This window comes from Nuphar pumila, chromosome 13 (genome assembly GCF_984573655.1).
Source record: "Nuphar pumila chromosome 13, dmNupPumi1.hap1.1, whole genome shotgun sequence".
NCBI classification, from domain to species: Eukaryota; Viridiplantae; Streptophyta; class Magnoliopsida; order Nymphaeales; family Nymphaeaceae; genus Nuphar; species Nuphar pumila.
In genome coordinates, this window is record NC_143261.1 from 45,628,229 (window position 1) to 45,643,860 (window position 15,632).

Consider the following 15,632-nt stretch of genomic DNA (forward strand, 5'->3'; position numbering starts at 1 on the left):
TACCAGATGAAGGAGGGGAGCAACCTGCAGTTCCAACCTAGACTCTTCCGGATCACCCGAAGAATTGATAAAGCCAAAGTTTCCTGCTTTCGTCTCTTTTTGTTAGTCATCTTGTAGGGGCAAGTCAGCTCAGCCTTCTACGGATCTTTTTCTTTTTAAAGTTCTTGTAAATATTCAATTTTGTCATCAAAACTTTGCTTATCAAGGAAATGTCAAGTTTTCTTTATATCTTTGATATCTAAATACTTCCTTCTTCTGCCATACTGGGGCATTTAAATTCTTGTTCTTTTCGGAATGCGAGACAATCCTGACATCATTCATGAGAGAAATGATATTGCCTATGAGGGCTTTTTCAAAAATCATGAAATTTAAAAAAAAAAAAAAAAAAAATCTTCGTTATGACCAAGGAGTTCAAATATTCCTTGGTCTAACCTTTGACAAAAAATCAACCCTCGTGTTGATCACGTCTTCAAAAATAAGTTTTTCAAACCGTTATATTGAAAGATCAACCTTTGTGTTGGTGAAATGGGGCAGCCTGGAGAACGTCCTCCATGACAGAGCCAAAGGAGGTGTTGCTAACAATGGCGGCTCGAAGTTAGACTGGGCAGTGAGGAGGAAAATCGTGATCGGGGCGGCGAGGGGCCTCGCCTTCCTTCACCACAGCTGCATTCCTCACATAATCCACAGGGACATGAAGTCGAGCAATGTGCTGTTGGACCGATTTCGGGATGGCGCGGCTCATGAATGCATTGGGTACTCATCTTAGCGTTAGCAACCTTGCCGGGACACCTGGCTATGTCCCTCCGGAATACTACCAGAGCTTCCGGTGTACTACCAAGGGTGATGTCTATAGCTACGGTGTCATTCTGTTGGAGCTCCTTTCCGGCAGGAGGCCCATCGACCCTGCTGAATTCGGAGACAGCAACCTCGTCGGTTGGGCCAAGCAGCTAGTTAAGGAGAAGAGGGTGAGCGAGATATTCGACCCGGTGCTCCTCCAGCAGAAATCTGGCGAGGCCGAGCTGTGCCAGTACTTGAAAATAGCTGGCGAATGCTTGGATGACAGGCCACTCGGGCGGCCTACGATGATTCAAGTGATGGCGATGTTTAAGGAACTGCAGATGGATTCAGACAGCGACCTCGATACGTTCTCCATCGGAGAAACTACCATTGTCGAGAAGATAAGCAAACGAGTGTGAGGCTCTCTCCCCATTCTCTCTTTTACTAGTTTTCTCTCCCTTGTTTTTGCCAGCCCTGTTTCTTTTCTTTTTTTTCATACCTATACGTTTTGAATTGCCATACTGTAAATGATGAAAACGCACACCATAGAAACGATCATGTATATGCATATTTTCAAATATATCTTCTCGGTACAGTGTGTAGCCTTCAATCTCTCCGAGCGCGGGGACCGAAAGAGAGAAGGACCCCAGTTTGCTTTGCAGAAATGGAGGTGAACTGGAAGCGAGACTTCCTTTTTCATGTTTTTTTTGTGGGTTTCCTGAACCAAGAAGACTAGAGTCATATTTTGTAATTCTTTCTTTGGTTTCTATCCGTCCCTCCCTTTGTTTCACTTTTGGGGTTTGTAGATTGTGCTGTTGTGGGCGGGCTTCATGAAATGATTAATGTATGAAGCAAGTTAGGAGATGACAAGCGGAACGGGAATTTTGTACCGACTCAAATCATAAAATGATGTTCCTATCTGTTATGAATGATTGATGAGGATGATGGTTGCCTTGCCTGGTCTTTTGTCTCACGTTTGGATGTGATGTAACGCACGATCCTATCGTGGTCTTTTGTCTCATGTTGGTGAGGTAAAGGTACTCCCGTTGAAAAGGGAGTTGAGAGGGGGGCTCTCCTTTTTTTGCCTTAGCGTTTTGATCCGGTCAAAGGGTAGGGGAGGGCCCACCAATATGAGGAAAAGAAGGGGATTTTGCCGTGGTGTGACCGCGATTGCTGACGCTGATTGTCCTGGTTGGTTGGCGAATCCGGTTCGTTCCCTTTTTCAGCTTTGACCACCACCACCCTTGTTTGTTTGTTTTTTATGGTAGGGGTTCTTGCTTCTCTGAGACGACACTCACGGGACCGCACAAGAAGGAGACTGCGTTGAGTGAGTGAGAAATCACGGCGGTGAATGGTGTAAGCATGTCGCCAGTCAAATCTCTCAAAAATTTCTTCCTCTCTCTCTCTCTCTCTCTCTCCTATATATATATATATATATATATATATATATAATTTGATTTGGATGCAAAAGAAGGTGGTGGGGAACTTCCGTATGAGGTACTCCAAGTCCATGCTAAGCTAAGCTGTACTTGTACCAGCCCAACTTTCAATCGGGATGGAGGGGGAACCAAACTAGAGCTCATTGGCTCATTCACATTAACCAATTCATGCTTTGTGGGCCCAAAGCAATTGGGTTCAATGGTGAATGGCCTCCTATTCTTCACAATTAACGGGTTCTTCAATGGGTTGCATCTAGATCATACCTGGTTCACTTGTTGGATCTTACCTGATCATGGTCCAACACTGACCAGGCATGAACAGATTGTGGTGCTCTTTTGTGTACGATTTTGATGTGGAGCCACCTGGATCCAACGAAAGGATACGGGCCAGTAGAGGAACCCCATAGCAAGAAGCAAAAGCGTCATTTGGTTTTATTTACTGAAATCGCTTGAAAATCGATACGCTAAAGATTGTAGAGAGAGAGAGAGAGAGAGAGAGAAGAAATCCCTTGACGTGAATGACAACCAGTGAGTAGGCAAAAAACTCTTTAAGATAGAATTTGCCCCTGGCCCTTTGATTAAAAAACAAAGAAGAAAATGGATATAAAACTGGGCTCATCCCAAATTCAACCAAACCAATAATCGTATTATCATTCATTGAGAAACGACGGTTTGACTTTGACTAGAAAGCACATTTTTATGTGGGGTGAGACATTTTGATGCCCTTTGCCCATAAACCTAATAAGGCTAGCTAGCTAGCTACCAGGCATGAGAACTCAAGAGCAGGTAACTTTAAAGCCAAACTGGCGTCAGGTTCAACCGGCTAGCTCTGAACTGTTGTAGCGGTACGGACCTAACTGAATTTTGCACAACGTATATAAGCCGAGCAAGGCTAGCCTCAGTCAACTGAATGCATGTATAAACCAAACTCTGGCCATTTGAAGGTCCAAACTGATTCAAAACGTGCTTACGGCTAGCACTTGCATCAGCACCGCTGCAGGCTCGACTCAAGCTATGTACTGTCCACATTCCTAACGTAGGTATTGACTGAAAAATAAAGTTCTAGGTTTAGGAAGTTAGAACTGACCAATTACCAGACCAAGTTATGGCTACTTCTGGGAGGCCTGTTATGGTTGTCATATCATTAATAAAATTGGTGCCCTTATATATGGTTATGCCAATTTGGGTGTAATAGGTTAGTAGTACTGAACACGGATCCCATCATTTGAAATAGGATGGGTTCGATCATACATTCAATCCTAACCATCCAATCAACCGCTAGATGGTTCAGATGTATGGCTAGGATTGAATGTATGATGGAATCCATCCTATTTCAAATGATGGGATCCGTGTTCATAGGTACTTGGTAACATTCTTTCTAAAAGCAGCTCAGCCACTTCTACTCTGCAAGATGGCTTCTAAAATCAACAATCAACAGCAACAGCGTACCAAACTTTGATGAATCGAAAATTCAATTTGACGTCAAAAGCACTCGATCTCGTGTAATTTCCAATAAAACGAATCATGTTGAGCGTATTTGTATGTTCAAACTGATGGATGAAGTTCACGCCCATGACTTTTTGCCACAAGTATGGAAAGGTCCACTCCAGACCAAATAGAAATCAATGCACATGTAAACACACGCACGCAAACGGACACCACAGGCCTGTTCAAGCCGAGTTGAGCACCTCTTGTTCTGACTCACCTTGTTAAAACATAACGAGCTTGCAGAGTAGTAGCTCGTCGAGGTGAACAGGAGCAGAACACGACGATTTATTGGGAGAAATCACAGGGAAGAAGGATGGTCGATAAAACCCCCCATGTTCTTGTGGTACTTTGCATAGAAACTCTATTTTGCCCTACTTATCCCGTTTCAAGCATACCTTTACTTGGTACTGGTATGAAACTTGTTTTAAAAACACAAACAAATTTCAGAAATGCCAAGAAACTCGTTTCTAAATGCATATGAAACTCGTTCCTAAAAATATAACAAATCAGCCCTTTGTACAAGTGAAACCAGCACCAAATCCGGTTTTGTATATGGTGGTGGCAATCATTTTACCCTAATCAAATAGGTAAGACATAGGACAATAGGACCTCCACAGCCCCTCCTACATCATTCTTATTTATGTAAATTTAACTTCCATTGAAACTATCAACAGGATTTTCTCACTTCTATTCAGTCTATCATAAGAGATTATTCTTCAATCTAAACCTGTTTTTGTTACTTTTTATATCAATCTCATAGTTGAGATTTGAAAAGACACCCAAGATGTCATGCTCATAGTTGCATATACTTTGCAAGAGGCAACCTTTATGCCATTGACCATATTAGCTTGAGATTGTTCTATGTTTTTTTCTTTATTTGGTCAGTCTTTCAATATTTTGGTTTTACATTTAACTTGAGACATTGACCCATTGCTATACAGGGTGGAATTATGTAATATTTTGAATTTTAGTGCATTTGCTTTTATTAGAATTTTTTTTCACAACATATATAATATCATTATTCTTATAATATAAATGATGGGACCTAATTTTCAGAAACTTATATCATCATCAAGAAAACCACGTACTAGGACCTCATACCAAAATTTTAAAATAAGTGTTTCAATAGAAACTCTGGCAACCATGTTTCAGCTCTCAAGAATTTGTGCAAAAAAACATAAAAATTCACCGAGAAATTTGTAATTTTTCTCTCAAGAAGAAAACCCCTCAGCAATTGCTTATTAGTCAGAAACTACCTTTTAAAGCTTCATTCAAAAAGCCAACAAATTCATGTCAATAGGATAAAATGTCCCAGACCGATCTTTCGGAATAAGATATGTGCAGTGCTGAGATCTACTAAGTGAAAAATGCATCGAGTGTAGGAACATGCGGTATGTGTTCACTTGATCGGTGATGTGCGGTGGTAGCACGGCATGTGATAGGCATCAGTATCGTTGTTAGTGCATCATTGTGTGGCGGCATAAACGTGGAGCATTGTTCGGTTAAGCAATGCCAACGGATCAGAAGATGTTGCATTTGGGGATTTGGTTAAAGATCTCTCGGCTTGCAAGAGTGTCCCATGCGTAGCGGTTGAACGCACGTGGGTGCATGTGGGTTAGGGCTAATTCCCCCAGGAATCACCTTAAGTGATTCCAACCAAGTATGGTGACTCGAGGTTAGGCGAGTGAATGCCTAGGCGCCAGCGAATGAGTCTCGGTGGTGTTCTTCGCTATGGTGTTCAATCATCAATTGGTCTTCAGACTGAGAGTCGCAAGGTCTTGTTCCTTTAGTGGCGAAGTTTTGCTTTGTCGTGCGCATGGAGCTGCAATACACTTCATGGCACGTAAGGCTAAGGCAAAGTTTGTGCCTCTTTCGAAAGTGATAGCTAGTATGGGACGGCTATGCACTAAGCGACATGGACTACATGGAATGGGCATTTGGAAATACGCTTGATCAGCTTTCACTAGGCAGTTGCACACGGAGTGATGCGCAGGGCCAATGAAAATGATTCAGCACATGGAAATGTATTGGTACGTGGCTTTTGGCCAGTAGGCTATCCAACTTGGGCAGCTTGGCTAGTCCCAGGTTTGCAAAGCATTCTATGCCCGTAACAGAACGATAGAAAGGCTTGCGGTGGTAAGGAAGGATCATCGCGCTGCACTGAGTTATTGGAAAAAGTAAGCCCGTGACAAATTGGTATCAGAGCAGAAAGATTCACGAAGACATTGTTCTTCATTGTGTGCGATACTGTAGAGGACAATGATGGTTTATCTTGGTTACGTAAATTTTCGCAGCTGAAGTGTGGTTGACCGAGCATAGAAGCAAGATGTTGGCAGGATGGTATGGGACATCTTGTCGATGATAAGCAGAAGTGTAAGGTTGTTGTTTAGTTGGCTAAGAGAACGTAGATAAGCCAAATATTTCTACCAGTTGTGTGTTAGGCTCACAGGTGATATAAACTTGTCTACAAGTGCACGAGCACATATGCTACGAGGTCGGTTTGCACTATAAATGGTACACCAAGTTGGGTGCACACACTTGCAGCAGGTAAGTGGGAGCGTGCAGGGCACGTAGACACGATGCACAGTTGGTGTGTGTACACGCGCATGGTGCACAACATGCAAGGTACGTGCATAGGCGAGCGACGCATGAACGCAATGCACGCTCACGCAGGGTGCGTAGATGGTAGCCCACATGAGTGTGATGCATCAGGGGTAGCGCATGAGTGCGCAACGCGCAAGTGCACAAGCAACAGTGAAACAACGGGCGGTAGTGCATCAGTTCAGAAGCGCAAGCACGCGGTATGCAAGCTAGTGGCATGCGAGACGGCGGAGACACATAGGCGTGGTGCGTCAATGAGAAACTACAAGTGGATCGAGTCAGCCTGTGTGAGGGGGCTTTCCAGAAGTGGCGTGTTCGGATTGGAGGAGGACAGGAGCCAAGTTTGACCATCCCACTAGGCGCTACCTCAGCTTTGGGTTAACCAAACCAATCCCTGTGTTGTACAGACTGACTCGGCCTATAAGTAGGACCCAAAGGCATGTGTTTTATATCTTCTGTCATTTTTACCTTGAAAAAGAGATTTGTAATTCTCAAGCTTGTGAAATAAAGCTTTGGCTCTCGATTGAGAGATGGCCTCTCTTTGAGAGGAGTGGCCTTGGATTAAGCTTAGGCTTATTCTAGGGATCTCATTCCATTCCCTCACTTGTTCACTTCTTCTTCTACTCTTCTTCTCCAAGAACGTATTTCTATAGTAGATCAGACAAGATTTAGCTATTGTTGATCATATGATTGAGCTCCATCTCGGATGTTTAAGCTGCGAAAATCAAAGTTGAGTCAGACATGAACTGCAGCTGGATGAAATAGAGATCAGCTGATTGCTTCCTCAGACTTCACTGTTGGAGTTTGCAAAGTGCTCCAGACGTATCGCTTGAGCTCAACAAAGCTCATGATCGTCTTACAATGACATTCAGATAAGCGCATTAATGATTTAAAGTTTTACTCAATCTTAATTGCTTACTGAACTGCAAATTTGTGTTAATCAAAATTCTGTAGCAAGATCTAATCCAGTCATCCAGTTTCTACTAGAAACCAAGCTTCTTGAACAACGTCTTTTCTGTTATAGAAATTTTTTTGGCCAATTGATAGCTCGTCAGTCAATAGCAATTGCGTATTCAAATTTCTTGGGTCGAGGGCTATCAAATCAAGTATTTCCATGTCAAAATCGAAGGTAAATTCACTTCTGAAAGTGAATTTGAAGTTCAGCATGTCTTTGACACGCGCATATCACTGGGCCGGATTATTAAAGCTATTTCTCAGCAAATCATACATGCATTTTTGAAGAACATTTAGTTTTTGTCGGCAACTCATATATGAGGAACCTCGTGATGTTTTGTTTTTGGCCAATTGACGAATTTCAATTTTAATGACTGTCCACGCATACACTCTGTGTAGGGACTGTTCAGGCTTGCACAGAAGCTAACTTGAAGTGTAAATGCTTGTGGAATTGCATTAAAGGTGCCATTGGCATAGATCTTGAAAATGATCTAACAACGATTGTATTACAAGTAGAGCGTGACATTTGCTTTGTGCATGTAGAGAATGTACATTAGATTCGGCTGAATGGATTTGCACATTTGGGTATGGGCGACTCAACTAAACTTCTAGATACTCTCCCAAGATTGTGGGTTAGCGGAGTGTCCACGTTGAGTAGAGTGCTCGTTGTTTTGGTCCCTTGAGTTGGTAGATCCTCAATGGATTGTGTGTAGAAAAAGTTGTTGTTTCTGGCTCGTTGGTTCCTACGAGAACGTTTTGTCGAATCTGAGAGAGAGTACAGTTTGTTGGCTTCAGGAGGGGAGTTTCAGCGTTGGGCCAAAGGTGCCCATGTGAGGACGAGTGCCAAGAAGATGCTTTGAAGGACCACTTTGGGGTGATACGCAAGAAGGCGTCCCCCACTTAAGGACTAGTTTGGACCATTGGAAAACAGCAAGTTGGTGCTTAAGGGAGTTGATATCCCTACAGCACGCAGTAGTTGTCGTATTTCTCTGTGAGGACCACGAAGGGCTTAGACTTGCCCTTGATGGGGTTGGAAGGCACCCCAGCCATGAGCATAAAGACGGCAAGTTTGTCGTGCGGACGAAGATGACTCGTTTGTGTTTAAGACTGCACTGGGGTCTCACGAATAGAGAATACATGATGTTGATAATGTAAAAGATTGTTGTCTAAGTGATCGAATATGCGTTAATGAATGAGACTTTGCGTGTTAAAGGTTGCGACGATAGTGGATGTAATCCAGAACAAGTTGAGTAGGCTGAAGAAAAAGGGTAAACCAAAGATAAGTAAAAAGGAAAACTGGCATATCAGTGAAAACTGTGTTCTTACCTACACCAGCATTGTCGAGGACGACAATGGTTTTGGGTGGAGGAGAATGTCTCAGGCCGATCTTTCAGAATAGGACATGTGGAGTGTGAAGCTCTACTGAGTGAAAAATGCATCGAGTGTAGGAACGCACGATATGCATTCGCTTGATCGGTGACGTGCGGTGATAGCATGACATGCGATAGGCATCGGTATCGTCGTTAGTGCATCGCTATGTGGCGGCACAGACGTGGAGCATTGTTCGGTTAAGCAGTGCCAGCAGATCAAAGGATGTTGCCTTTGGAGATTTGGTTAAGAACCTCTCAGCTTGCAAGGGTGTCACGTGTAACTATTGAACGCACGGGGGTGCGTGTGGGTTAGGGTTAATTCTTTCAGGAATCACCTTAGGTGATTCCAACCGAGTATTGTGACTTGGGACTAGGCGAGTGAATGCCTAGGCACCGACGAATGAGTCTGGGTGGTGCTCTTCGCTATAGTATTAATCCTCAACTGGTCTTCAGACTGAGGGCTGCAAAGTCTTGTTCCTTTAATGGCGAGGTTTTGCTTTGTCGTGCGCATGAAGCTGCAATACGCTTCATGACACGCAAGGCTAAGCCAAAGTTTGTGCCTCTTTCGAAAGTGATAGCTGGTATGGAACGGTTATGCACTAAGCAACATGGACTACATCGAATGCGCATTTAAAAATACACTTGATCAGCTTACGCTAGGCAGTTACGCACGGGATGATGCGCAGGGCCAATGAAAATGATTCAACACATGAAAACTTGTTGGTAGTAAGCCGTTAGGCTGGTCAGCTTGACACATCGCAGGTTTGTGAAGCATTTTATGCCCGTGACAGAGCAATAAAAAGGCTTGTGGCGGTAAGGAAAGATCATTGCACCGCACTGGCTTATTGAAAAAAGAAAGCCCATGACAAAAAGAAGCATTAGTTAAGGAAAGACCACTTTTTTTTTGGCAAAGAAAGACGGGGTTAGGCAGACCCCTACCAGCTATACAACCATACCATTGGGATTAAAACTTGCAACGTCCCATCACTAACTGCTGCTGCCAGACAAGCGGAGCCCAGGTTGATAGGGAAAGACCACTTTCGTAGAATCCCTTCCGTACTAGTCCAGGTTTAGACTTTAGAGCACTCTCGAAAGACAAATGCATGGGTCACAATGCATACGCACGTACACAGCTTAAGCATCCTCTGTACACTTTTAAGAGGGAAAAAAAAAAGAGAAGGCCTATGGAGAGAGGGTGAACCTATTTGAAATTAATCTCTAGTCTCTGCGGATGAAAATTGGTGCTTCATGACCAACGTTGCAACTCCATTCGAGCTGTGAAGCGCCAGCAAACGAACCAAAATGCATAATTCAACTGCTCAAGTCGCTATATGACATAATTAGCAAACGAACCCATTATGACTCCAGCATGACGGGACCGTCCCTGCCAAAAGTCTCGATCGCCTGCTAGAAGTCGCAACTCTGCCCATACTTCACAAGATCTTCGAACATCAACGTTATCAGATGAATACTTCAAAATCAAACAGCTTCTTGCAAAGCTATGGGCTGATGAAGAAATTGCACTTCCCACTTGTTATCCTTCAGTGACCATTGATGCTGATCTCCATGTCATCTTCTTTCCTCTGTGGATAAACGGACTTTCGAGGTTCCAATTCCTCTCTGAAAGAAAAAGTAGGGTCAAAATTGGAGGTTAGAGACTTGGAATACAAGCACACCAAATTTGGCCTACTCTACCTAGATAGACCAAGTCTGAGACACGAGTGGCATGACTAATGCAAGCAAACTAATCAACCGCGTTAACTCCCCTAAGTTACCGTGCTATTTGAAACAAGCTCAAGCAATCTCTTTCCTTTTCTTTTTCATTTCTAAATGTCAGAACTATATATGTCCATCTAGTTGAACCATCTAAGCCTTAAGTTAGGGAACTTGTTACATCAGTTAACCATGACCTTCCAACTACGATTAGAACATGAGAATATTATATATATATAGAGAGAGAGAGAGAGGTGCCTAATCGTTACGTGCTCGATGAAAACACACTATTGCTGAGCGTCCATCACACGCATGATGGACACTCAACATTTTTTCTCCGTAAAAATGCTAAAAACCACGTTTTAGGTATTTAACAGCGCTTAAGAACGCCACTAAAAACAAATCCAAAAAAGATGTGCACATCCTTTTTTTTTGTCATTTTTTGCATGCTGACCGTCCATCACGTGTGCGTTTTGATCAAGCACGGATGGATTAAGCACCTACCACTTTTGTGTGTGTGTGTGTGTATATATATATATATATATATATATATATATACACCAGGAATGTCTTACGTTGTATGACCTATCAAGTCTTATGAATACTCCCTTCTCTAAGCTTAAGTGATCACAATATTTTTATTCAAAGCTAGCAAACCTGAAACTAAACTGAAAGATTATCAAACATTGGATACTAGGCATGTTTATTCTAGGCGTCCCTCAATACTAACCTGAGACAGTGCCAGATAGAATCATATGAAAGGAGAGCAATAACTCTGCGTCTATGCTCTTTCCTCTCATTTCCACCACGCCTAACTACAGGCAGTTGTTTTATACCGCCAGCCTCCATGAGTTCTTTTGCAATAATTAGTTCTGTGTCAGAGTAGCAAACCAGAAGCCCGCGCTCACGTCCACGATATCGTATTCCCCGAGTACAGACAGCTGATACAGGACTGGTATCCACCTGTATATACCACCATTAGATATTTCACAAAGGGAATAAACTGCATTGACATTGTAAACGAAAACATATGCTGTTGTGATTGAATATCTGACAAGGATTCCCCAAAGAAAGAAGCTTATTTCACAATAACCAATAAGTAGATGGGCAAGACTAAAATATCGGTTGACAATACAGGGAAATTGGCATTGAAGCAGGGAAAGACTGACCTCACCGGGGGAGGAAAAGACGTTCAGCTATCTTGGGTGAATGAGAAAGTGTGGCACAACCTAGGCATCTGCAGGCCCAATAAATTACTAGTTCAAAAACCCTACTATGCATGGTAGGATGACTGGAGGGACATGGCATGGCACACCACTTCAGTCCTGAAGTGATAGGACATGTTGCGGATGGATAAGGAAGACCAAGGAGAGCCTATTGTGCATGAAATTTGGTGGAAGAACTCTGTTCTGAGGGAGACAGAATAATACGTATGCTTCATATAAATGACAATATGCAACTTTGTAATCTGATTCATTTTCATAATTGGATTCTGAATTATTTGTTTAATACTTGAAAGCTTTAAAAAAACATACAGCAAAAACTGTTGCATCACCCCTTAAGCCATCAGAGGTCTTGGATATTCCTCGCTGTATGTCACCTAGAGTAAGAATTCCCTCAAGAAGATCATCAGCATCAACCACAAGAGCACAACTTTGTCGATTTTCCAGCATCAGTTTTACCGTCTCTTTTAATGTCTCTGTTGTTGATACTTTGACATAGTTCTTCGACATAGCTTGAGAAACCTGATTCAAGAGTTATAGCCTGTCAAGGTCTATGATCAAAGAAAAACATAAAAGGGAGAAAAAAGGGGATCTATAGGTTTCAAATTTAGGAACTAGGAAGTGAACAGAAGCAGATCTGATCATATCTTGGCAGGTAAGTTTAGCAGAAATTTGAAAACTAATAAGGACAAAGCAAGGGAAAACCTCTGCAATGATTTCGATATTGGATCTTGGCACATTAACATAACAGTTCGATATTGTCTCATGGTAAGCTGCTCCAGTCCTACCAATTTAACTTAATCTCTGAAAAAAGTGAAAAAGATTCAAACAAACCTTCAGACCATCCAAGAGTGCATCTTCTTTCATTGCTTCATGGTCAATGGAACTCTCTATGTTACAGAGTTCCAAATTGCTTACACCATCTGGGTGATGCCGCGAAATCTGGTTTTTGTCTTCAATAGTTGAAACAGAAGTATAAGCCCGTCCAGATCCCCTTGCTTCAGATAATTCAGTCTCCTTTGGCTGGTTTGCAACAGAAGGAACCCATATTGCTAATCCAACAGCCCCCTGTTTATAACGCTTTTAAATGAGTTCAGCTTGAAGAACACGTTATTTGAAGCCTTAGGGATATCCACGTTTAACTAAGTAAGCTTAAAAGAATATGAAACACTAATTTCATATAGTATATGAAAATGAGGAATCTGGAACAAAACTTTCGCAGCAACTGTATATCACACCAGGTGCATGCCACATCAACTTCAATTAGATGAGACTAACTTATATCGGACTGCAGAAAGACATGCATATGCAATTAAGCAAGAGTACAATTTTACAAGTTCTCTTAATTTTAGAAAATTTATACAAGGCATCACCAATTTTGCATACAATATGTTGTAATGATGAACTTTCATTGTAACAGCATCTCTTTTCGGAATCATGGTACATGATATTTCTGCCAATGCAGATAAGATGAGTGCCACAGTGTGGCAAGACTGAAAGATCCATGAGCATTTTTTAAAAAGACTTCACAACGTTTTTAGATAAACATCACTATGATTTAGCAATCAAAATCTCTTCTCAACTTATGCAATTCAAGTTCTCTCATGGCATGAGTTCTCCACAACAAAATTGGATGAAAATTAGAAACCAGATCAATAATATTCAGTAACAAATTAGTAGCATTCTGCTAGAAGACAAGAAATCCAGTATTGATTAGCCAGAGGAAAACTGAAACTGAATTATCAACATATAACAATAAACATGAGAAATATTCATGCTAACTATCAGCAAGTTGGATACATGACTAGCTAAACATGCCTCAGCATTTTTTGGCAAGTTTATAGCATATGTGGGTTTCACAACAATATATATGGGATGTAGATATTTAAAGCAAGCTGATCAGCAGCTTGTAAGATGCATCGAGAGACATCCCCTTCAAGAGCTTAATGTATTTCAAAAAGATCACTTAATAACTGCAAAGCTCTGAAACAAGAATTTACCATGAGAGGAAGCAAAATCCTGTAGTCCTTAGTCAACTCAAAAAGAAGCAATACTGAAGTCAAAGGAACTGAACAAACTGAAGCTAATGTGGCAGCCATCCCGACCTGCATGAGAGGAATAGGATTAACTCAACAAATCAAAATTTGAAGCAATCAAGCAAACAGTCCATACTCGGAAATCTATCATGGTAAGGAAGAACATTAAATAATGACTTACTAATGCATAAGCCTGTGGCTGAGCAACAGCAGCATTTTCAGGAATTGCTGAATTTATGATCTCTGCAGCAGATCCACCAAAAACAGCACCAACTGCAGCACCAATCATCAGGCTAGGGGCGTACAACCCGCCCACAAGCCCAGACCCCTTACACAGAGAAGTAGCCACTACCTTAGCAGCTGAGAGTTGAGCCAATAACCAGATCCCAGGGGCAGATGCACTCTTCCCAGTATGGAGGATTTCTTCAACATTTGTAAAACCCCAATACAAAATCCCAGGGTACCTAAGAGCTATTATTCCAGCACCTAAGCCACCTAATGCAGGACAGACAACATCTGGAATTCCAAAACGATCCTTGATATACTCAAAGCACTTGGTGAACCAGGTCAGCAAACGAGTAAAGACTACACTTACTACACCACATAGCATACCCAGTATAAGGTATAGAGGTAGTTCTGCAAAGGTATAAATTATAAGTCCTTGAAAATCACATGAACAAATTGAACAACGTTAGCCAGTCGGCTGAAATCCTACAACACATCAAGGACAAAATACCTTTGTTTATTAATTCAAAATTTTCATTAAAGGAAACAATCCCAATAATAACAGTAACTTCTACCATAAGATCATCAGTTCTGAACATTTATTCGCTAGAAAATTATTACAGGGTTTTCATGCGGGAACAAACTGTAATGCTTTACAAAGAATTCTGTAATGAAAAGATGTGGGCATTTCCCAAAAGCATTTCCTCAAAAGAATAAGAGACCAAAAATAGCATAGATCGATTAGCAACATGCACCTAAGTGATTACAAATTAATCAGTTTAAAAAGGTAATCCTTTAACAGTCCTTATTATAGATTTCATGTCTAAATTGTTGACCGCACAAGGTTCAGCAGCAAAAAGAAACTAATACAACACATGCATGTCAAGTACTTAGAGGTTATGACTGACCACCACAATAATATCTAACAAATGTACTATGAAACATTACAAATACAACAAATGAACTCCTGCAGGCATGGCACCAGAGTCCACAAATTATAAGTATGCAAAATCATTTAGGTATGTTTGAGAAAACTATCTAAAATGTTTCTTCTTCAACTAAATGGATTAGACAGTGTCCATCTCCAGGCACAAATCAAATAATAGCTAGATGGGATAGAATAGGATAAAATACCAGCAGCAGATTTGAGTTCATACGTGGGCACTATAAAAGCTGGCCGCTCTCCAAGTAAAACATTTGACACGGTTGATGATATGACAGAAGCCAATATTATCATTGCAGTCGTAAATGGAGGCGAGTTTTCTGCACGAAGTGGTCGTAGTACAGTCTCAATTGCAAAGAAACAACCTGCAACTGCTGCATTGAACCCTGCAAAGGAAGAGCACAACTATTATTATCCAAGGGGATAAAGAAATAGTACACCGTCATTAAAGTAAGACAAAGCAACAATCAATGTGGTTGCATATTTACCAATATGAATTAACCTATCCTGGAGAGTTGGAGTATCATATTTTGGCAACTTCAAGACGGAACCGGTCCAAAAGTAACTCAGTAACTCAATAACTCGATAACTCGAAATTGAAAAGTTTCCAAGAAAACCCACTAAGACTTGGCACAATTTTAGTTCTGAAATAAGGATGAGTTCTAGCATCAGACATGCTACAAATAAATGAGAATGTCTAAAGATAAACCAGAAACACTCGTATGGTCATTTTATTACAACATATTCACACTTTAACCCAGGATCCAGAATAATCCTCTACTGAGAAACCAAATAATGTATTGGGTGACAGAACAACCACATAGGCAATAGATCCATTACACGTATCAGGGATCATGCTAGAA

General features: G+C 41.5%; 2 protein-coding genes across 4 annotated transcripts in view; one reads left to right on the plus strand and one right to left on the minus strand.

The window, feature by feature from the left end:
- The first annotated feature begins 728 nt into the window (after positions 1-728).
- Positions 729-1,196, plus strand: LOC149818278 (brassinosteroid LRR receptor kinase BRL1-like). Its single transcript, XM_089986190.1, has one exon. The coding sequence runs from the start codon at positions 729-731 to the stop codon at positions 1,194-1,196; it is 468 nt and encodes a 155-aa protein (XP_089842316.1).
- Positions 1,197-9,509: 8,313 nt separating this feature from the next.
- The window catches only part of CLC-F (chloride channel F), a 61,812-nt gene continuing 55,689 nt past the window's right edge, over positions 9,510-15,632 (minus strand). For 2 of the 3 annotated variants that reach the window (XM_089984981.1, XM_089984983.1), the window contains exons 3-9: positions 14,961-15,155; positions 13,783-14,237; positions 13,566-13,670; positions 12,400-12,633; positions 11,878-12,087; positions 11,073-11,305; positions 9,510-10,249 (exon numbers count right to left, since the gene is read on the minus strand). In XM_089984981.1, coding sequence (XP_089841107.1) covers positions 10,171-10,249; positions 11,073-11,305; positions 11,878-12,087; positions 12,400-12,633; positions 13,566-13,670; positions 13,783-14,237; positions 14,961-15,155 — 1,511 coding nt within the window. In that variant the 3' untranslated portion in view covers positions 9,510-10,170. Of the gene's footprint in view, positions 10,250-11,072; positions 11,306-11,877; positions 12,088-12,399; positions 12,634-13,565; positions 13,671-13,782; positions 14,238-14,960; positions 15,156-15,632 lie in introns of those variants that run through there. The other variant, XM_089984982.1, reaches the window with a different exon arrangement.